At 30.1% G+C, this 25,363-nt stretch overlaps 1 protein-coding gene across 2 annotated transcripts in view; it reads right to left on the reverse strand.

The window, feature by feature from the left end:
• LOC116775800 (uncharacterized) overlaps positions 1-25,363 on the reverse strand; it is a 60,914-nt gene that overhangs the window by 10,926 nt on the left and 24,625 nt on the right. The window contains exons 1-3 of one of the 2 annotated variants that reach the window (XM_061524970.1): positions 17,212-17,330; positions 5,203-6,432; positions 4,773-4,882 (exon numbers count right to left, since the gene is read on the reverse strand). In XM_061524970.1, the coding sequence (XP_061380954.1) occupies positions 4,773-4,882; positions 5,203-6,292 (1,200 nt within the window). In that variant the 5' untranslated portion in view covers positions 6,293-6,432; positions 17,212-17,330. Of the gene's footprint in view, positions 1-4,772; positions 4,883-5,202; positions 6,433-17,211; positions 17,331-25,363 lie in introns of those variants that run through there. The other variant, XM_061524969.1, reaches the window with a different exon arrangement.

The following is a 25,363-nucleotide window of genomic DNA, read 5'->3' on the forward strand; positions in this document are numbered from 1 at the left end:
ATATATCGATAGATTAAGATAAAATCTCAGTAGGAATTCAATCGAAATCGAAGGTCGATATCCAAAATTTTTTACAAGAAAAATATTTAATTAGTTTATTTCTTCGTAAACTACTACCACATATGACTCGCAGTTCATGCAGATTTAATGTTTGAGATAGTAACTATCAAGGAATACCGAGTGAGTTTAATGTATGTTAAATCTATTGTTTGTATGTTTGTCTACGTTATGAATAACTCATATCATGTCACAACTCGCTAACTTATACACGCGACCCCGTCTACGGATTTAATTAATCTATACGATATTCTTATATGCATTATAGTGTGTCATGAAATGAATTCCATAGTTTTCGTCCTAATGTTACTACGCGTACAAACAAACAAATAATTTAGTGTGTTATAATTCATTATTATTAATCATTGGGATGTTTTATTTCCATGGTATAGAATATTTTAAAGTTCAAAAACCTATGTCTCTATATTTATATATCTGTTGATATACATATAAACAATTTAAAGATACTGCAACAATAAGATTGTAATAAGTTTAAATTACTTCCATAGTTACACTTGTCTAGAATAACGAGAAAAATTTCTAGGTTTTTTTTTTCAATAAGAGTGTTCGTTAAATATATATATATATATATATATTATAGTAATCGTTCTTATTATCATATGATAATAAGAACGATTACTTCTTTACAAACAATTTTATAGATACTCAAGCTTTTGTGATATTATCATAACAGATATTTGCTCTCAGTGGTCTTTATACTGAATTAGTTTAAAAGTCCTAATAACTCAATATATATACATGTGAGTAGGATAAGGGTCGCATACTCTCAGAGACAACTTCCGATACATAAAATGTAAAAAGGACACCATCAATATATAGTATCGGTAAATAGTGTGAGGTACAAACAGTGGTAACTTCGACAGCAGTACGCCGCCCACCAACCACACGCACAATGATCGCGTGGGTTAAATTTAATATCAAGCTATTTTAACGAGACGAAGTTATACGACAGGTGACATTTTACAGATACGTACTTTTTATTTGTAGGATAACATTTATGTTACTACATTATCTTTAATTCTAAAGATAATGATAAAAGAAATCTATTGTATTGAAAAAATGTTCCTTATAGTTATCTTAAATGATAAACTTGCAAAAGAAATGTAAGAGCCATCAACACATGAATTCTTTGAAAATTATTTTTGTCTCAGTCTTTATTTCGGGAATACAGACGATTAACCCACGCTGAGTTTTATAAAAGCTAAGGAAGTAGCTTAATAATAATATTTGTAAGTTTACACTTAAGAGTTATATATATATACATACATACATATGTATACACTCACACACACACACACACACACACACACACACATATATATATAGTTATTTTAAATATTTAATAAAATGTCTTATTTTAATTAACTTAAAAGCATAAACTTATAACAATTTTAATTTATTTCAAAACTGTAGGTAATTCAATATTCTGTTTTTCCAAATGAAGAGTTTAATCTTATGTTATTTTAATATCACATACGGAGCGTTGATATATTTTTTTTTGTTTATATTTTTTATTACAATAGTATCAATGTAGGTTGTTGAATGAGAAACTCAAAACGCGTAGTATGTAGTGTGGCGCTAGAAACTAGTACTAAGCATACAAGTCTGTGATTGTGATCGTACACACCTAAAGTAATGAATATATAAAAATCAAATATCTCAAACACGCTCGAAGATTAATTATAAAGTTAGTAGCACGATGTCCTTACTATGTGTTTTTCTGTATATACGATAATTTGGTACAGATATCGATAGTTATTTTCTTATCAAATCAAATCCCGTTGTATTCCTTATATTGAAATCCGGGATAATGAAACACTAGCCCCTCCACCCTACATGGCACAGTCTACACCTAATACATACATTGTAAAAACTTGCTAACACAGCGAACATCTAACCTTTTTAGGCTGTGGTTATCCCGTTAGTGTACACAAAAAATAAAACGATCGTATTTTCTTTGCCTTAGAGTCGTTTTTCGTTCAACAACATTTATGCTTATTAGAAACGTCCAATGTATACAGAGCTCCAATAACTTGTGAGGACAACGTGGAGACGGGTCAGTTTATAGTTGTTTTCCATGGTGATTAATGAAGCTCTCTATAATATCGCTAGGAAGTTTTTTTTTTTGCAGTCTCAACATTATTGATGAACCGAAATAATCTATGCACAGACAACATCGCCTGTATCATATATATATATACATTAAAACGGTAATGTGTATATAAAAAAATTAAATGTATGAGTTTAAATTATTTTCAATATATATATATATGTATATACGCTTGAAATAATACGCAAAATTATTCACTTCTTCACACTCTACAATAAAAGTACATAAGTTTTGTATATCGTCTATCTCTCGAATATCACATCACAAGCACATGACAGTATAAACTTATGTTTACTAATATAAAAACCGAAAACGTTGCGTACAAAGTTAAACTACGCAAAACTCGTCATAAGCATACCGATACACAGAAATCAAGGTTGAAGGAGAATACCTCATTATATTATCTCTATTTTCACAATAATATTTATAATATTAAAAAAATAACCAAGTAATGTCTAATTTCTATAATAATGTAAGTTTACTAAAATATATGTGTGTGTGCGTCTTATATATATATATATATATATATGAGTGTGTGAGTGTGTGTGTGTGTGTGTATGTGGGAGTGTGTGTATTAGAAAAAAAAATTACGTCTGAATATACTTATTACTTTGATATTATTTATTTCCGATTTAATGATAAATTAATATATCTTTAGTAATAATTATTAAAGATTGATATTACGTAAATTAAAAAAAAACACGTAAATAACGATTCAAAAAGATTTTATTACAAAATTAGTTTACGTAATTTTGTTGTTCGATCCGTTGCTGAGAAACCTGTTTTTAACCTACTTATCTGAAACTAGGTTATGCATGTACCTACATGAATTATATCTTTAATTTAACAATGTTACCGAGCTTAAGCCCATATTTTATCTACGTCCAAAACGAATATCATCAAAATCGATTTAGGGTTCCGCGGTTGAAGATCACGAACTGATTGCTTTGATAAATCCAATCAAATCCACATGATATTGTTCCTTTATATCACAGACATAAAGTCAAACTAAGGATGAGTTTTTTCTCAATGTCGATGGAATTCAGAAATAATTTCAATTGTTCCTATCAATATAAAATAAAATATTTTTATATGATATTACTGTAAACACGTTTACTCTGTGAGACGTGAAAGTGATGCTGTCTGCATGAACAAGTGACAGAAATGAATCAAAAACGAAAGGTAGTCGCTATTTTTTTTTCTAAGGTTTTGGATCTATTTTTTATACTACGAACTATTAGGAAACATTTTAATATAAATAAACAAGTCTGAAACCAGGTTTTGACCAGAAACAAATAAATAAATATATATATATATATATATATATATATATATATATAGGACAATTTAATCTAGCTTCGGTTGTAATAATTATCGTTTTGATAATGTGAAAATACTTACCGTAATTTAAGAGTATAAAAGTCATATATAGGCAATATAACAGAATTTAAAACACATACATTTTAATGTTCAATCGAGCTAATATGTGAATTTAACACTGGATTTATTTTCAAGAGTATTCCGAGTGCGGAATGAGGATGTTCAGACAGTCAAAGTACATTATGTATATGAAGTGGACAAAGATGTTTTATATATAATGTGCTAGAGATGTATTAAATTATATAAAATAAACATTACACACACCACCATGACTCACACACACACACACCCAAACATCAATCCGTGAACATTCCTCAATGTGTGTGTTGTCACTGAATAGTAAACAATGACATTTCCATTATACTATTGAACTTGAAATAATCGATTAGAAGAATTAATAGGACTTTAGTATTTAATATAGTTGACATTAACAAAATATTGAACATTTTGGGAACAAAACCATAGTATTATAAATAATAATTATTATTCTACAATCTAAAAAAAATCGAGTCAAAATTTTCCAATAAGTCTACTCTATTAAGGGCCACGTTTGTTCTAACGCAGTATTTCACAATATCCGAGTGTAACACACTAGACTGAATCCAATTCTTAATGAAGCAGAGTTTGTCTTTCATCGTCAACGAATTACTCAAAGATCTTACGTTTAAACTGTCAGTTTGCTTTGAAACAGCTTTGATATTTCGTCCCCGCTCTAATTCAATCGCAAATCGTTCGCGACTGAACCCATATTCAAGAAACTTATATAAATATTTTAATGATTAAAACGAACTAATACTGCGATTATTTGATCACCTATTTTATGAAGTAAATTTTTACTTAGTAAAATTTTAAGGTGAGCGATATTAAAGTAGCGTTTTATCTGATAGTTTAGGATATATTGGGACAAACAAACATAAAATACAATCTTCAAGATCGTCAATCACGAATATTAATAGTATTTTATTTTTATATCAAAAGTATCAAAAGAAAAAGGAAAAAAATATTCAACAGAAATGAGACATTCAATTAGTATGGAATAGATTTTTTTATAAGTCATTGGCTCCAAAAAATCGCAGTCATATATTTAGTTAAGCAATTATAGATAGGAATTTATGTTCGGAAGGACGGCATGCAGATATTATTACAAATTGTATATAAATTATAACTTATCTTTTTTATCTTATAATCATTATCTTTATCTTACCTCAACGACCTGCCTCAGATCTTCGACGTAAACATTCTCAGTCATGACAATCTCGGCACAGACTCGTTCTAGTTGTGACATACCCGACATTTCCTCGAACGCATTCTGCCCTAAGATAAACGTAAATAATTAAAAAAATTATACCAAAATAACTTTATATCTTTCCAGTAACAATACGAATATTTTATATTTAAGTTTGGTCCAATCAAATATAATTATCATGTCAATAAAAAATAGGTTTTAAGAATTTTTTTTAAGTCACATATTTTTGTATTTCGCGTGTTCTTCCAGAAAAGAGCGACTTTATTTTTTCTACAGACTAGTACTTAAACACAATTCATCGTAATTCCATCTCCATTCAGATGTCTGCTGTACTAAATATCACGTAGTATTTCTGTGGAATACGTAAAAAACAGTGTCGTCTACTTACTGGGCAGTTCCGTGCGGGTTTCTTCTGAGGCACCGTTTTTTAGGACGCCGGCGTTGTTCATGAAGTTGCCGCTTCCATTCCTCGATGTGTCAGCATCGCTGTGGTCGTCGAGACTCTCTATGGACGCCAGATACGCTGAATTTACACCGCCTTTGTTTTGGACGCCGCTGCTGGAGGTGGAACTCGAAGACGCTATTGAACTCATCGATAACGGCCTCGTAACTTCTATCGGAGGATTTAATCTGACGGAATCCTTCTCTTGGATCAGTTTAAGATTGCCAGTAGATACTATCGTCTCAGGATATCCGCTCTTCATTAGCTTCGGTGAACTGGTTTTTGGTACGAAATCTTTTCTATGTAAACTGTTGGTGCCGCTTAAAGTTTTCGGTATTTTCGCTGGTGAAAGTTCCGGAGTCGAGGATTTCGGCTCAGGTTTCAAGGGAGAGTTATCCGTCGATGATAGTTTTGTGTCGAATTCTCTATCGTTCGAGGATATTGAGAGCTCTATTGATTGGTCGATGTAAGGCAGTGATAACGATTCGAAGGCCGTCTTTGGGTTCGGCACGTCATAGATGGCGGGTCTATTGTTGGTTGGGACGTCGTAAGTCGTTTGTTCTTCATCGATCTTAAATTCGGGCTTTATTTGTATCGTCTTCGCCGGTGACTCGTGATGGACTGGTTTCAGACCGATTGGCTGTTCATATATTTCCATTGACGGTAATATATCAACACCAGACTGGGATATTTTGGACGTGGCGCCTACTAGCGGTATGTTACATCGCCTTGTGGATGATCTCCCCACTGAGATGGTTTTCTTTTGGAACTTGAGCGTGGATGTCTCTGAGGCGCTGGAGATCATACGTTTGACATTCGGGGAGAGTATTGATGTCTCATGTTTGGTTTCTTTGAGTGTGTGTGTATCTTTGTCATCGTTTCTGTCAACCTTGATATCAGCTCCATTACTATTAGTTCGTAATGTGTAGAGGGAACTTTTGTTAACCGTCGCTATCGGCAGTTTAACACTGCCAGCTATTTTGGATGGATCTTTCTGTGGGCTAGCTACCATCATTTTGTCTTTTTTCTCTGTCATAATGTCGTCTCGGAGTGGTGGGTCGTTTCGTGCATCTTTAGCTGTTTCCGGGCAAGTTGTCCCGGGACGGAGACTCTTAGTAGGTTCCAGGAGAGAGTCATAAATACCAATCAGGGTGGGAGTTAGATCTGTTGTGCTACCTGTGAAACAAAAAACTATGTTAGAGGTATTTACATAAATGATAAAAATAATATTTCTAAACCGATATTTAGATTGAAATAAAACTTTTGTATGTCGGTCTAGAGGTGGAGAGTTCCTTCACTTAACAATATATATAATAGATTTTTTTTCTGACAATAGCATTATAGCAGCTTACAAACGCTATTTTTGATAACTAAGGGTTAGTTAGGGTTAACCACTAAACAAAACAAACAATATATACACAAACAATACGTTCTCACTCCACGTATATAGTTTACATAAAATCATTTACTTTATAAGTAATTTTTATATTATTTGAAACCAATATCACTATAAATATATACACAGAAGTAACATTAAACATACTTCAACACAGAAGTCTGAACCGAAAACATATAAATCAAAATTATGGCAAACATTTGACGGAATCGGAATTACGTCATGCTGACGAAAAGGCTTTTATCTTTCCGATAGAATACGGAGTGACGTAATGCCATAGTATTTTATGTAGTACAGTAGCAGGCGTGGAAAAATATTAAGTTCGCTTAACATATCTTTAAGTTTATTACAAATTATGTGTATATGTTAAGTGATTTTAATCATTACGGCTGTTTTAATATTCATTACAATGAGCACTTAATATATAAGTTTTTATATTATGTTCTCGATTGTTCTCAAATTAAAACATGTTATTTTATTAAGACTTCTATATTTATATTCTAACTGACTTTTATATAATCTCATCGTTATCGAAAAAAATAATAGCTGTATTTTTTTATTTTAACATTTGAAACGTTATTAAAATATTACACCCCATAGAAATATAAAAAAGGCAGCGCGTACCTATAATTCTTATATATTTTTTTTGTTCTTTTAAATTTAATATTTTCTCAATGAAAGAGACGTAAAGTATTACAAACAAATAATTATAAAGATAAATAAAACGGTAAAGCTATCCTTAAACTATGAAGAGAACAGGAAACAGTCCATTTATACATATATAGTTAACAGCAGTTAAATTACAGTTCATATATATTTAATTGAAGTCCTCTTTAAATAATTCATATAACATAAAATGATATGAACATTAACATCCTGAATAGAGCTAATATTATTATTTCTCTCTCTCTATATATATATATGTATATATATATAGTCTCTTCAATTACATACATAAATTTCATTTATAATCGATTTTCTTCGACCGTCATGTATTTTACGAGCACAGACACACATACACATAGGTCCGCACACATCTGTTTTACAAATGTGCGTTTCGTTTTATTGCGACAAATACTTATTTTTTTTACAAGCCGCGAGCATTTACAGCCGCGTTTACTGCATATTGCATTTACTATATAATTTCTATGTTACGTTGTGATCTTACAGACATTAGTATATGTGTGTTAATTGATTAAAACAATATATATATATATATATATATATATATATATATATACATATACATATGTATATTTATTTATTATTTAAAACGTAATTGACAATAGCGTAATATTTGAATGTTCTGTTATGTCACCATGTAATTAATGTACGAGATATTGCTTATTACGACACGCTAATTCGGCCAGCTGACCGGAAGAGTTACATTGAAAAGGTCATAGGTTCACTGGCACGAGGCAAGCAATAAAAAACGGCACGCGGCTGGTACGAACACGTATTATATGGGAATGTATTAAGGAATGTGTACCAATATTTAATAATTCCTATATAAGTATAATAAATAGACGAAACAAGGAAACTCGATGTCTTTGATCTCTAAGACATTCGCGAGTATTAATTTAAATAAAATTAATATTTTTGGGATTACGCGTAGTATAATGCGAAAAATATTGTCTATAAAATATCTTGTTGCCCGCCCATGGTGTTATAGTACCCAATTTCTTTACTGGTGATAACATTGACCTACCTCCACACTATTCAAATATTGAGACAACTTCCAAATACATCATAAAAGATATAAATTTAATTCCTTTAAACGTCCGATAGCGCTTCGTGATCAAAACATTGGTTTAGAAACTAATGAGCATCAAACAGATGTCATCTCAAATAAATTACAGCTTTAAAATGTTATTAAATAACACTTATAACTAAATAGTTAATACAAAAATTTGTATTCGATGTGAAACATAAATGTTTGCGAACTTTGTCAAGAGACCATTGATAATCATCATCACCAGCCTATCGTAGCCCACCGCTGAGCAAGGACTCTTCTCATATAGAGCATTAATCACCACGCTCGGACAAGGCGGATTGGCGATTTCAAACTTATAATTTGAAATTAAAAGACCAGGTTTCCTCACTACGTTTTCATTCACCAACTATCATTGTTCTCTAAATACTCTTAGAAAGTAAGTACATATAAATCTGAAAAAATCACATTGGTACTTGCCAGGTTTCGAACTCGCGCCCTCATGAGCGAGTGGCCGTCCTTTTACCCCTACACCACCACGACATTAATAATATTAAGAAAATAATTAAATTAATTTCATATAAATATCATAGCCAAAATATCAAACACAAATGCAATCCTGTTTTTATTAATATTTATATTAATATTTATATATTTTTCTACACAGTATATAGGGAAAGTTAAAAAAATAAAAAAAAATCTATTTTATTGCACTTTAATGCTTTGACACCAGTTATTCACCTCTTCCTCTAACAGCTCTTCCCACATTGCGATCAAATCTCATCCTTATATCACCTTCCTGTTCCTCACGAACCGCTCCATATTGTCAATTAATATGTAATACATTTGTCCGTCCGTGTGTTTAAGCATCGTATCTCGTTAATTCGTATTGATCCTTAATACATTTAATTACGCCCGCATCTCTATAGTAATACTGTTTGTTACATTGATATAGATAATCCTGTAACATGTCACGATATCAGCTCCCGTTGTAAGATAGCTTTGTTTATCCAATTTTCACTTATTATTTCTTCTCTTTTGCAATTCTTTATCAATATAAATTTGACTAGTTTTAAATAGTGTCTACCCTCACGTTTTACATTTAATGATTTTATCACATTAAAACTATATTTAAGTTCATCTACCTGTCTAGCTTCAAGTCTTTTATATAACAAAAGTTAATCTCTTAATCGTTTAGATAGATTGTAAACAGTCGACACACAAACGTACACGAAGTTTCCCATTAAAATACCCTCGTAAAATCCATAGTTATTCAATACTACATCCTCTATGAACGTAAACGTGCCACGTCTTTCATCACAATGATTACCACAAGTTTTTCGTCGCACTACACACTACGCGTTTCCCGTTTCTAATTTTTCTAAGCGATGCTAATACTATAATATGTAATTATAAAGGAATGTAAGACTATTAACTATTTAAACGTACATAGCTTTGCTGTAGCATGCGGTAGGTTTTGACGTAGGTCTTGAACTAGATTCTCCTTTTTGGTATTAAAAAACATTTGCATATGCACTCTATATACAAATGCGGATCTCTGTTGTTCTGTCGCTTTGTTACGTACATATTTTTGCCTTAATTAATCTCGGTTTCTTTTAGTTTTACACAATGACGGGTCCTGAAAATATTGTGACGCGATAAATTCGTGAGAAAAAAATTTCCTTAACAATACTTACATTGGACGGACATCAAGCGAGTCTTATTTTAAGTAACATAAATAACAGTTATAAAACACGATCTTCTTTTAATTGACCATAACTTTATTATATTATCTTAATTAATAGAAGGACTTAACTTTTTACATACTTCACCACATTTAAACAAAGTTAAGTGTCGAAATTATTATTTTAGTAATACTCAACTCGGATACTTAAAAGTTAGTTTCAATTCATCAGGTGTGTAAGGTCAGGGTATTGATGAACGCAGACAGACATGTAACAAACGTACTATATGAAGACCTCAACCGCAAACATCACATCACATAGAATATTTCTTATAATAAAAAAAATCAATTTACTGAAATATAATAGTGTTGTGTATTAGTTCCACCTGCTCGGTATAGTTAAATAATACGATGTCATGTAATGTAGATAGATCAATTTATTTGGACACGTAAATTACAAAAGCATAGTTTTATTGGACACCATTCCATGGAATTGGAATTCCATTACCATTGGAATGTCCTATTTACATCAATCTTTAGTAATGATTTAACGTTTTTATCTTATATTGTTATCAAAATAACACAAACTATGGCGCAACGCATGAGTTTTAGGTACACAAAGAAAACTAATGAAAAATACATGAAAGCGTAAAAAATTCGCTCTAACGCGATCATACACACGTGTTAAATTTAATAATGGAACAGGTTTTATTCTTCCCACGACTCCCACTAAACTTTCTCCTAATAATAGTGTTCTCAGGATGCTCTCCATCATTGACGAGTCTTAAACATCAACCCCACGTGACGTACAGAGATATAAAATTATTTAACACTCTTATATTCATTCAGACAGGTGCACTTTTATTCGTCTATACTGTTAGTGGCATAAAAAAATATATCTTTTCTCTAAGATCTATTAAAACCACTTTTATGTGTTCTAGAATATATATTATATATATAAAAACATAGCTTTTCTTTTAGACCAAATAACAAATATAATATATTTCGTAATATAGCTCTATATAACAAATAAAACAACCCACAGGCAAAATAACAAATTACATGTATTAAAAATATAATATCGAACGCTGTAAGCATTTAAATTATAAACCATAATATACAAGCTATACAGCAAAGTAACAATTTCACTTGTATCTGTAATAAACCCCTAGGTTTCTAGGTAAGGGAGCGATTTCTAAGACAAAAACCGAGTGCTCTATGGCGTTGTGTATAAGAGGAGTGAAAGTGAGGTAATGCATGGTCATTTGATACCATAACATTGCTGTGTTTTGAATGATAAGACAGGGTACTTCCTTATATTATGACGCTTCATCACGCGTCTGATATACATGTTAAATAAATATATAAATAAACTTCTTTAAGTAAAATTTGAGACGATTATAACGGTTATATATTTGTGTATATATATATACGTAAGTTATTTGAACTGAAACTTCTAAAGTGACTTTCAACAAGGTTGCGTTAACGCTCTAAGTTTGTTTTAAAGAAACACAAAAAATTCCTTAGATATAACTAAATTTCTGCCCCGTCATTTTTTCGTTCCGACATTACGAAGTTACTTCCGTACTGAGTGTCTCCAACAATAAATAAATATAAATATTCTATTAACGAAGAAAATACACTAGCTTCTGAAATGTATACATATGTATAGTATGAAATCCAGATTCCATCAATCCGAGTCAGAGATCAGTTCAGTTTCCCTCGAGAGGCTGGCGCCGGCGCCACACTCCTCATACATACATACATACATGGACAAGAGAAACTATAATTTATTTCTTATTCCACAAACTTTTAATGACACTACAGTGACCATGCTGTAATAAGCCAGATAATAATTGAACTATCATATATTATACTGGTGAAAACTTCTGGATTTTAACAGCTGGATGGTAAGTTTTGAACACCTGTAAGGTCGCTCCAGGTGTGCTACTAGGGGAATGTTAATATTTATAAACTATTACTACTGATACTTCAGTGGTCTGAATCAATAATGTATACCTAACGAAATATCACGTCACATAATAAATTTATATGACAAACAAATTTACAATCATACAGACATTCATTATTATACAATTTCTATATAAATAAAAACTATGTTACAACTTAAAACTCGTATGACTTAAACGTTATGTATTTATTATAATTTAAATGGAAACTGACTGACGGTACATTGATTTGTAACTTATCATATATATACTAATAATATTAAAACCAAAATATTAAGAAAAATATAACAAAGTATATATATAATATGATTTATCCCGTCTCTGTTAACTCTGTGGCAACCAACACGCGTTTTAAGATTCCCAACGCGTCACCATTCAAGTTATACTAGTTGCATTTTCTCATAATTAATGTCATTATTAAAATGTTAACTTTTACAACACATTTAAAATAAGGCACGGTTCTAGTATAACGAGATCCAACTACAACATGATACAACTAGACATACAACTGTATATAAACATTACGAGTATATATGTGTATATAAATACGTTTTTCTATTTAAGAATCTTTGGAATTTGTTTGAGACTAATTTATTCTATTTATATGAAATTAATTTGAGGTCTTTTTAGTATTTTTTTCAGCTCAATTTAACGTAAATTTTTTATATATATTTTATTATTTATTGCAACAACATTTTGATGAGTTTCGTTTACGTAAATAATAAAAGTAACGTAACGTAAACGTAAATAATTTGATGAGATAATTAGTGGTGTTTATTTTTTTTTTTTTTGCTGTAATTTGTATTATGTAAAATACACTTCACATGTATTTACTTTACTTATACGTTATATATTTTCAATATATGTAACAAACTTCCAAACACATTCTTGTATTCGATAACGTGTCAATGAAAACTAAAATATTAAGTGAATCCTTGTTTAAGAAATAAATATATTATGTATTAAATTATATATTTTTTATATTTATGATTCGTCAAAAATCATATCTTTTGATTATATATATATATATATATATATATATATATAACGGATTGTAGCACAGGTTTTGTTAATATCAAACAACAGTTAAGACCCACATAATCTTATCATAAATTAGTTTTAATGTTGTAATAACAAGAGTTTTCAACTGTAATGACCGAGCAGCACACACGATAAATGTTACTTCATATTAATATATAATTTTGAAATTATCTCTTTGACTACTTAAATTTATATATAATTAATTTGATTTCATTATAGATGTAGTATAACTTTCGTGACACGTATATAACACACATAAAACGAAAACCCAGTTATTAGCAGTCGGTTAAAGGATTTTTTTTCCACAGCTTCATTCGCGCTGTAATCGTGGAATATTTCGCCAATGTAAATGTTTTTATTTGTTTTACGATATATAAATCTCGAGTGCTGAGTGGAGAAAAGGCGAAGGAATTTTTGTCGAAAGGAATAAACGCGTTTATTTAATTATCATTATTGTTATTTTTATATTTTTTCAAAGTAAACTCCAGTTATACTTTTACGGAATAATTTCCAAAAAAAAATTAAACATTAAAATTATTGATAGTCTTTTATAAATTTACAAAACTTAAAAGTAAATAAAATCGTAATATACAGAATTCAATATAAATTTATTGTATAAATATATACTTAACACTCATACGAGGTCACTTACTGATATTGTGAACACCAATGTTTGTCTGTATGTACGAACGTGAGCATGTTAGTTGCTCTACCGCGGATAATGAATTGATTTTGATAACGTTTTTGAGATACTGTAGGTTCATAACCTGGATCAAAATATACGATATAATGTATCCCTAGATACTGAAAACTAAAACACGTAGAAGCAGTTATAAGGACGTCGCTGTTTTATTAACATATTAATTTATTGCGTACCAATTCTTTTCCCTTTGAACTCAATCCGTAGTCCCACGCGGAGTAAGTCGCGGGCGAAAACTATATATTACACATTTTATTGATTTAAAATTAATTTATGTTGATGACATACAAAATGTCCATCGTGAATAATGTACTTGACACTGTCGTGGCATTCCGTTAGTGGCGTGGCATTCGTAAGTTAGATGAATGTGACACTGATACATTTTAAATAATTCAAAAAACTTACAATATATATAAATTATAGGGATATCCATATAAGACATACACGCGACTTCGCTCGCTTCACATAATCATTATTTATAAACTATTTGGTGTTACAAGACGAACTTATTTGAACGTAAATTTCATTATCTGTCGATTAATTTATAACTAGCACAATATCCGCTATATTTAAAGCATTGCTTTCTACAAGCCGCAATATTTACGTCTCTATAGCACTTTCTTTACAACGCGGTCGGATCACTTCACCATATTATGTTACAGAATATAAAACAATGTACTGTATTGTGTTATATGTGATTAAGTGTTTAGAAGTATGTGAAAAACGATTAAATTGATAGACTGAGATTGAGATTGAGAAGGAATGAATGAATGAATGAATGATTGGATTCAAACAATCACTTATAAATTATAATAAGACCAATGTTACTTAATCTTATACTTAGTTATAAATGTAATATTTTTTTATAAACGAACACTTATGATAGTTAACCAGAGGCGATATTTTAATACACGCAACTGATGTCACATGTAAAAACTACAGCAATAACTTATATACATAAAAAGCTTCGTGTTAGTCAAATTATTTTGTAATGTCACATACATATACTGCTTTTCCTACACCGGTTCGTCTGTAAGGAACATATTAATGTAAATTTAGCACAAATAACTTTTACATAAATTAAATTTGTAGATAATAAGTGCTAGCAGTTTAATTATATTGAAATGTTCGTGTATGTGTCGAAAATTATATATATGTATATATATTAATAAACACAAAGTCTATCTGTAGGTTCGTTTGTGCACACTTATATCAAAAACAAATGACTTACAGAGTTGGCTTTTATAATTATTATATATAAGAGACAGTACACAGACCGAGACACGAACAAAGTCACTGTCAGCATCAATATCGACATAAATATTTATCACTAGGGCTGATGCAACTAGTGATGTAACAGCTGATCGGCGTCAAGATTTATCGATATCTTACATTATTACTAACGTATTAACAATTTTTAAAGTGTTTTTAATTATCTAACTGCATTTTTTATTTTAATACTAAATCATAAGTGCGATATCGTCCTCCTCATTTCTTATATTAAAAGAGATTTATTTAAAAATAACATTATATTTTATAATAGGTATGAAAATTAAAAATTATTAAGTTTTAAATGACGTGACTAACACACATACACAGGAAGAGTTACATTCTGAGAACACATGTAAGATAAAAAGATGGTGGAACAAAAAAAAAGCGATGAAGTTAAATAAAAAACGCCCAGCATGTCCGCTGTGTGTAAATATAATTCCCATGCGGTCTCATAGTTACATTAAACAAAAACATATTATATTTATCAGATAAATATTAATTTAGAAACCTAAAATTCTTTAGATATACATAGTTATTAAATTTAATCAATAAACTCAGTACTTGGTGACATATAAAACTACAGGTTACAAGTTTTTCATTCGCAAATCATAAGAAATAGTTTTAATGTATTGTTTTTTTACTATATAACGTCCAACGTTATCGTATACTCGTACTAAAGGTAGTGTATACGTTTCTATTTGGTGTGTTTATAACTTTTATGAACAGACAAAAACTCTGTAAGTAACGTCTTGTTTATATACGTTAAGGTTAAAGTATTTTAATATATTTTATACATTTTAATAAATATATACATAAATATATAATATATAGAGGTAATTGTGTTTTAAGAGTGACAAACATACATACATACTCATTGAGTTGCCATATTAATACATAATTAATATTCTATAGAGATCAAAAAGAAGAAAAAAGGTTAAAAAACTAAAAAGAGACCAAGTAACAAATTAATAATAATATGTTAACCATGTACAGAAATATTATATTAGTTTTAATATATTATATGCATCATAATTTAATTAATTCATTGCAACGAAGAGATGTTAATATTCACGCAGTTTCACCATTAACGGTCCAGCTCAATACGATCTAATATAGAGTAATACTACAGTCATATAATTAATATATATATATATATATATATATATATATATGTGTGTGTGTGTGTGTGTGTGTGTGTGTTAGTGGAGAAGACATGAGAAAATTTTATTTTAATATAGAAAAAAAATCGACAAATTAAAACCTAACCTAACAACATAAGCTAACTGTAACACACAAAAAGTTTTAATATTGACCACGTGATATTATTGTTTGTATACAAAACGTACAAAACAATTTGTATCCCGTCAATAGATGACCTTTTATCTGGAGGTCACTATTAATTAATATCAATATTTATGTCAATAATACAACAGACGTGTCGACGCCTCGTCTGTCAAACGACTCGATAAGGAAATAATCAACAAACACTATTTTATTATATCGCTATGTTTACCGCAAGTTCGCATCGACATACTATATACGACGAGTTTTTAGTTTTCAGTTTTAAGTATATAATGAAAACTATTAACGCTGAATATAAACTAAGGACCGGCTGTTTTTGTGTTTTCAAAACCATATATAAATTCCTTTAAGGACATTTAACACATAATATAATAGCCTTAGTCCAGCAACGGGCTGGTTACAGGTGAGGATAACAATATTAGTTAAATAAGTAAACTGGAATATTTTCTCGTTAAACGTATTTTGTCTTGTACTTATAGACTAAATATAAGATCTGAATGACATGTTAAAATTTTAGTAAAGATGCAGCTTGTATTCAAATAAAACACTTGATAAAACAATAATGATATGAGAAAATCAATTATAATAATTACTTCAGAGAAATACTTCAAATGAACTGGACGCTAGTTAAATTAAAAAAAAAATATCTGTAGGTTTTTCCTCAAATAAATCTTATATAATTTTTAGTGCTATAACTTAACCTATCTCCAAAATCCTATCTATATCCAAATTAAAATCCATCTAATTCGTATCAGCGATCCATCCTTCAACGGTCACAAACATACACACATCGCAATTATATCAGTATTTAACACACAAGAAATAAACAACGAAATAAAAAGGCCAAATTAAATAATGATAACAGTGAACAGTACGTACCTCTACAGAAAGACTAAGATCCGGTCCTTAAACGCATCCGAACATGTACTAGGACAACAAACAAACCAAACCAATACTAGGACAACAAACAAACAACCGCGCGGGTGGACCGCGAGCTCCTTACTGAACTCATGAATGATGAATCACGAGTAACGCAAAATAATACCAATTAAAACTATACAAAATTTTCACGGGATTTTGATCTTTATCATCATTAATATAGATGTCAGCTTGTTTGCTATGTTAAATACCATGACGTATCTATGACTCACTAACTCAAACACTTGATAGACAAATATGTTACCAGGAAAGAAATCATTCATTCCGCTCACTGTTTACGTTACGATTTTATCTTTTACGATTCATCTTATCTTTTATTGTTGTGATTTATCTTTTATTGCTGCGTTGTTAGTGGTGTCATGTGGTCACCCTATTTACATTTATATTGAAGGCACTATAAAAGGTATTCATAGATTTAACTTACTTATTTTAATGCATTTCATAGAAGTAAAAAGTTTCTGTAACAGATTATATATATATATTATTTTTTTTACAGTAATTCAACTACGAATCATTATCATTATTTTACTCAAAAATACAAAATAATTCGTAAAAATAAAATTAAAAAAATTATCAACGTGTAACTCTATAGTAATTCGATTCTCCTAAACTGTTAGTTCGTGAGTTATGAACGTTCCAACGTAAGGACATACAAACATATAGTTTATCCGAGCAAGTTGACAGATTGCGCCTCTAAGGTCGTGAGAAGGAAGACTCCGACCTCAACAACCTCCAGCAAATGATTACGAATTATTTGATTACGTAATGTACGTATTGTTTCCACATTTCTGTGACTCGCCAACCGTATTAATACCAGCGTGGTGGGTAATTGCCTCTATATATCGTGTAACTGTGATTCTGAACACCATATAATACTTCTTATTTATAAAACTCATGCTTTTATTTTAAGAAGTAAAGTATAAAAATGATAAGTATTGTATGTTTATTAATAAAAAAAAAATATAATTTTATTCCAATGTAATATATTGGGAACAATAACTTGATACGTTCATAATGAGGCCAAGAAACCACAATTAGACCAATTAGATTAAAGCCTTGACACTGAACGCTGTATGATATGTCATATGGACAACGAAACAAGATAAAACTTGTAAATAAACTTTCCAATCATGTGCCGTAGAAATATTTAATGCAGGCAATAATACTTCCAAGTTTTTGATGACATTTTTTATCTTGTTTCGTTGGCGTATATACATGATATACAAAAATATTCTCGTTTCTATGTTCAGGATTATTTGTTTGTAATAAATCGTATTTTATATTATGAAATTATTGAAAAACAATAAAATAGCATTAACACATACATGTTTTTGACATTAAAGCATACAGCTCAATCAGTAAAGTAACGGGAACGCGATATTCAGTACGTTACAAGTTCAAATCAGTTCGACGGTTGATGATGATTTCTTTATTAATTTTCATTGAAAGGTTATATATATATATATATATGTATTAATGATTTTATATTGATTTAAGAAACAAATATGCCTTTCAATTTTATATTAGAAAATATCTAAATTATTTATATATATATATATACTAATAAATAAGCCGTTATAACAATACAACACAGCTTCCTAGACGGTTAAAATAATATATTTTTTTATCACTACATAAGTGCATTTGTACTGTGCGTGAGGTGAACGACCGAGGCATATCGCACGTAAGGATAGGACTGTATCGATTACTGATATCGATGGTGTTAGAAACACGATAACTAATTATAGTAATTAATTAAAAATATATTTATAAAATTATATATTAAACATGTTATAGGAATATCAAATATTAATAAAAATTAATAAAAAAAACAATAATTTGGAAAACAGAATCGTTACAATCGACTTATTTTTCATGCGTAGTAATGAATAACAGATATTTTACACAAAAATAGGTTTCTTACTTTGTTGTCTGTGATTAAATTTCAAGATGGCCAGCCTGTTTGTGTCCTTTACTTATTTCAACATCACAAACAATGCAACATTCAAAAACATTATTATCTTTTAGTATCTACATTACATCTCCTCGTGTATCAAATAAATAACAAATCCTTAGCATTTACTATAACGCTATAATCTTGAACAATGTCTGACTCATAAGTCATTTAAATCAATCAACATATAAACACACATAGTGCTGTCCATTGAACCATCGCAAACATCGTCGACTACATCATCGATAGATTATGTAACATCGATATAAAACAATCACAACACTAAACATGAAATAAAAGCAAAGTCATAATATCCTGTATCGCACGTGCAACGATAAGCACAACGTCTACATTTAGACTTGAGTGTAACAGTTCTTCATATAATTAAAAAAATATTATTCACAATATAAATATAGCTCCCAAAATATTACATACACATCTACGTGTATAATATTAAAACAAGTAAAAGCTCAGTCGAGTTAACCAGCAGCAACAATCATAACACTAGTGAGTAGGTCGCCTAGATTGTAGACCTACATTGATAAAAATAATTACAGTGATACCTAACTAGTTGAATTAAATTCAACAGAACATTTTATATCATTTGATTTTATTGATTGGAAAATATCTGTGAATGTCGTATTGAAGAATGATTTAACTTACAATTTATAATACGATGACATTAACACGAGTTCTCGTAGTCACAGAGGACGGGTATTATAGTTATTCTCTATTACTAATTTGTAAATCTTATGTATAAGAAACAGAGAATTGAGAGTGTAAATTTTGTAAATCAAATTGCAAACATGAACATTCAAAAACCCGAAGCAGAGCTTCACAAAAAGATGATTTTATAATTATTATTTTCATATATATTATACATTATTTTGGACCAGCGTATCTAAAAACGCAAATTAAACAGTTAGTTGTAGTTGGTGGGGAAATAGGTCGATGTAATTAATTGACCGCTAATAAGTGTGAACGCTGTTCATGATACCGAAGTTTTACTTACCAGTGAACCTACCACGAGCTTTACATTTGTATATCTTCACACGTGACTGGCTGTATTTACGTAGTTTAACGAATGAAAAAAATCGAAACAGACCGTATTTACTTCCACGGTTCACACTCATGGTAAGGTTGTGTTAAATATTGTCTAATATTTTGTTTGGAATGAATCTTCGTGGGATTTATGTTTGGTATACAAGTTAAGTTGTAAAGAAATCCGGTTTAAGTTGAATGGGAGTTTGAAGTAATAAGCATAAAAAGTGATTACTGCTAGTTCGTATTACAACTATATACGAAGCGTTTCCCGTTTCTCACTCAATAAACTACGTTAGATATAATGTGAGAATATTATGAATGAAAAACTTAATACGCATAGTATATAGTATGACGTCGCAGACTTGTGGCGTACTTACTACACATTCAAAAGGATATATTTTAAATATAAAGTAAATTAATCACTGCATATAATAAAATTAAAGTAGAAATATTAATGTCGTATGTTTGTTGCGTTTTAAAAATGTCACAATATTCAAATACCATGAGATGACATCCGTTACACGCGGTGTAACATAAAATACTCGTGAGCGGTCGATTCATATTTACTAACAATGTTCACAGGAGTATCGGACCGAGGATGTGGAATTGACCGATTTGAGAAATGAAGTGCTAATTCAAGGAAACTTAATAGTAATAAAGACGAAGTAACTTCGTGCGAGATATACTTATATATAATAATAATGAATTATCACTGGATTTTTGCTAACGACATATGTTATATATGAAATTTACTTGAATGAAATATATATATCAGTACAATGATAGTGAATGTCGATATTTTTTTATCGATATAACAGCGGCGCATCACTATTATACAGAGTGTAAATGCGGACGGTTAACCAAACAGAGATATTAACTTTCTTTAAAGGGCCCACGTCGGGAACCGTGATATGGAACACATGTCGATTCATTGTATTAAGATTTAAGTAAAAAAATAACATTCAATTAATAAATTAACTTGAAATCGGTGAAAAAAATTTTTTTCATTAAAATTTTGGCTTATACGCGTACTAAAAAATCAATAAAACTTTTTTAACTTCGTTGTAAAATATACGATCGCTTACCCAAGTAATTATTCAATTTTTATATATAATCCACATAACACTACACACGGAGCGTTAAAAGTTTTTCATTCAGACATCTGTCACATTACATACAGTATTAACTTACGTAATTAATTTACAAACGTCAAACGTCCCGTATCTATATAGGACCATGCAAACTCGTAGTAAGCATGCTTAATAACAATAAAATAACTGTCAATGTCGAGTTTATTTAAATCAGTGTTCAAACATAGCCGTCGGCGTGTGGCGGATGAAATTATAAGACGCGTTGGTCGTTTCATAAACGTAAACAGTGCTTACGAGGTGACGTGATGGATGCCTTTATAGTTATAACTGGATATGTTAACAAAAAATCAGCTTTTTTGCGTTTAAATTATGTTGGGAATGGGTTTTTTTATCAATTCTTTGGTTAAGGAAGTCCGCGAATTCTTTTGTGGATTGTATAACATTTTAATTATGTTTAACGGACTGAATAAATAACTCGTTAGTTTTACTTAGTGTGTAATTTTAATATATTTTATTTTAATACAATATATTTTAAATAACAATCCGATTAAGCAAGAAATAACCTTATTTACACATGAACCAAACATGCAAAACTTGTAAAATCTGTAGAGATTTGGAATATTGCATTCGAAGTAAGTGGCTCAGTATCAAAATTACAGAGCCACTTACTTCAGTTTAGTATTTGGAATGTAAAACCCATTTCTGAAGACAAATTTAGAGTTTTGGATACAGAAACGTAGTTTAAATATTAAGAACTTTGGTACATCACTAAATATTATAGTTATAATTTGAGGACAGGAAGCAGTTTAGTTAACAGAGTTAGGTGATGAGGTTGATGAAGATTTACTATAGAACTGTAATTTCGTAAAAATTAAATCCATCTTAAACGATGAGGTTTTTCTAAACGACCACACATAAATACACGTCTATCCAAATTTAATATATTAAATTGCTGGTTCACGTGCTTTTAGGATCCAACGATTTGGGTCTGATGGAAAAAAAAAACGACTCGACGTATGTGAACAAACGAAAACGTTGTGTGAAAGAGTTTAGGATTTATAAAACATTATTCATCATTAAAGAGGTTCATTAGTTTCGAGAGGCGTAAACCGTTAGCGATTCTATCATGACATTTGTATGAAAAATTATAATAATAGCCGAAAAGAATTTGTTAAAAAAAAATGACACATAATACTAATAGTTATAAATTATCTATAATTTAGTACGACTTAACTATTACTGTTATAATAAGTAAGATAATTTAAACCAAAACAGGCGAAGTAGTAACATGCAATCATCCATCACTATCCGTCTGTTAAGACGTCTTCGATACACAAACAAAATTTATACGAACCGTTGCCCAAAATCCTGAACTTCTACTAAGTCAGCGTCTTCATCAGATAAATGTAATATGATATTAGTGTATTACAACAGATCAGATCTCCTGAGAGGTCAGATATCTTACGAACAACGGCCGTATAGTAACATAAGTAACACTAATAGACAATGAGTTATATTTATCTTAATTTATCAAAACATCCCTTTAACATTTAACAGTCTAATATTTCTTCTATATGAATATAAAGGACAAGTGATAATAGCTCTTAATATTATGAATATAAGGCAGATTTTAATTTGTTCTGATGTCTAAACCGATTACGACAATTTTTTTATGTTTAAACAAAACTGTATATAAATAAATGTGCTCCTATAATTGCAATTCTAAATGTCCTTAAAATCCGTGATTTGGGGGCAAACCTGTCAATAATTTCGGTTGGGTCGGACGTGTCAAGGCTGACGAAAAAGCTGTTACACTAACGAAACTGGTATTTTATATAAATTTTATATGAGAACATATTTTGTAACAGTTCCATAATTAAGTTACAGACCGTAAGTCTAGACTCTAGAGACTAAGTATGACCGCTGTTATGATACTAAATAAAATACTATATTTAATTAGTAAAAGTGATAACGGTTGTATTTCGTCACGTAACGTCAAGTCACGTAACGTAGGTTGCCGCTTCACAACCAGGTTATTTAACTACGTATTCGTTTGTCTTTAAACTGTTCTCAATAGTATCTTAATGTATTGTTGACAACGCCGCGGGATAAAACTTGTCATTTACATGAACGTATGAGCTTAAGTTAATTCTGTATGTTTATATACAATCACAAACCGTGAGCTGCCTTGTATTGAGCAACCGTCAACCTTCCTAGCGCCGCCAGCCGCGGCTCTCACTGTCTGAAGTGCGAACAAACCCTGGAGTCCTACTTAGTGTTATAACAACATCAGTTCCAATAACTCAACCTGCAAACATTATAAATAGTGCGGCGGACTGTTTTGGTAATATTTCGAATTCCTTTAATTCCTTACAATATTTTATGTTTTCACATAAAACTTTCGTCACAGAATTCACCCGACAAACTCTTCTTTGGTTTGTGTAGTAAACATATATCAACCATTCCTTGCTCATCCCTCAGGAACATTAAATTTATTCGCAACAAAAAGTATCTTATATTGTTAAACCATGGTTCAACTTCCAGACCACCAAACTTTATCAAAATCGGTCCAGCTGTTCGGGCGTAAAGAAGTAACAAACATACATACTATCGCTTTTATAATATTAGTGTTATTGACTTGACATATAAAAATTTAAGTCAGTTGTTAAGAAAAAAATTACAACAATAGTAACAGTCTGTAACTCAACAAACATATTCTCACGTTTGTACAACTATTATAATAAAATACATATCAGTGTTTGTATGTTTGTCATCAATGAAATTTCTAATAAACCGTTATTTATATAGCGTTGAAGTAAAGCTCGATACTCAGGGTTTAAAAAACACTATTAGTACATACAAATATACCTATGTGATAACAAAAGTGACATTTACGCAGACGGATCCGAACACAAGAATTAGTAGAAAAATATATAAATGAAACTAGTATTATTAGGATTTACTACGCGGATTTTATTATTTAAAAACTACATAATTCCGACGTTTCGGTTACTTTGCAGCAACCGTGATCACGGGCAGACGAGGTGTGAATAAATTAAATAATAAAATCCGCGTAGTAAATCCTAATAATACTAGTTTCATTTAAATGAATACTCGCGAAAATCTTAGATCTCATTAGAAAAATATATATTTTAAATATTGTAAGTCCGAATCAATGAAATTTCGTGTACATGACAGTCTTTACCATTTTAATTATATCTGAATCCTTACTCTCTTCAACAATTTCACCACTAACAACTAAATGAAAACCTTTTTTAGTTTAAACGATCCCCCGAGGACATCATTAGTATGAAGGGGACACGCAACTTAACTTCCTGACTTTAATCGGAAAATTAATGCGATTTGAACCTTTTAGTACTTAATACATTCAAAACTATGTATATTTTTTCTTAGTTACGTCTCATATTTACTTACAAAAAGATGTTCAACGTATTTTAAGATCTTGTCAAATAGTTATTTATGTTATTCTAAGAACCACTACAATAATATATTAAACTTAACATATATATACATATATATATATAAATCCCGAGATGACGAGATCATATTGTCTCACACACATCACATACTCGTTGTAACATATTATATACATACTTGATAAAAATTATCGATTCAATGTATTATCACACAACAATCAATCAGTATTCGTGTATATTTTCCATTATAACGAGGAAACACGATGTGGAAATATGAACATTTTTTCCTCTTAATTATCTGATATACAATTGAAATTGAATTAATCCGATTAAAATCACACGACTTCGTGGTATTATTAAAATTGTTACGCAAAAACAAAAAAATATACACGTGTATTACTTAATCAATTTTATATTCCCGCGGATAAAAACACAATAGTCAAAGGAAATATGTGTCTATAATATTTATATTATTATTATGTTTGTACAATACGGAGAAATAATTTTTAAATCGATATATGCAGGGTTGCCAACATAAAAAAAGTCGAAGGCATAAAGCCATACTG

This window comes from Danaus plexippus, chromosome 27 (genome assembly GCF_018135715.1).
Source record: "Danaus plexippus chromosome 27, MEX_DaPlex, whole genome shotgun sequence".
NCBI classification, from domain to species: domain Eukaryota; kingdom Metazoa; phylum Arthropoda; class Insecta; order Lepidoptera; family Nymphalidae; genus Danaus; species Danaus plexippus.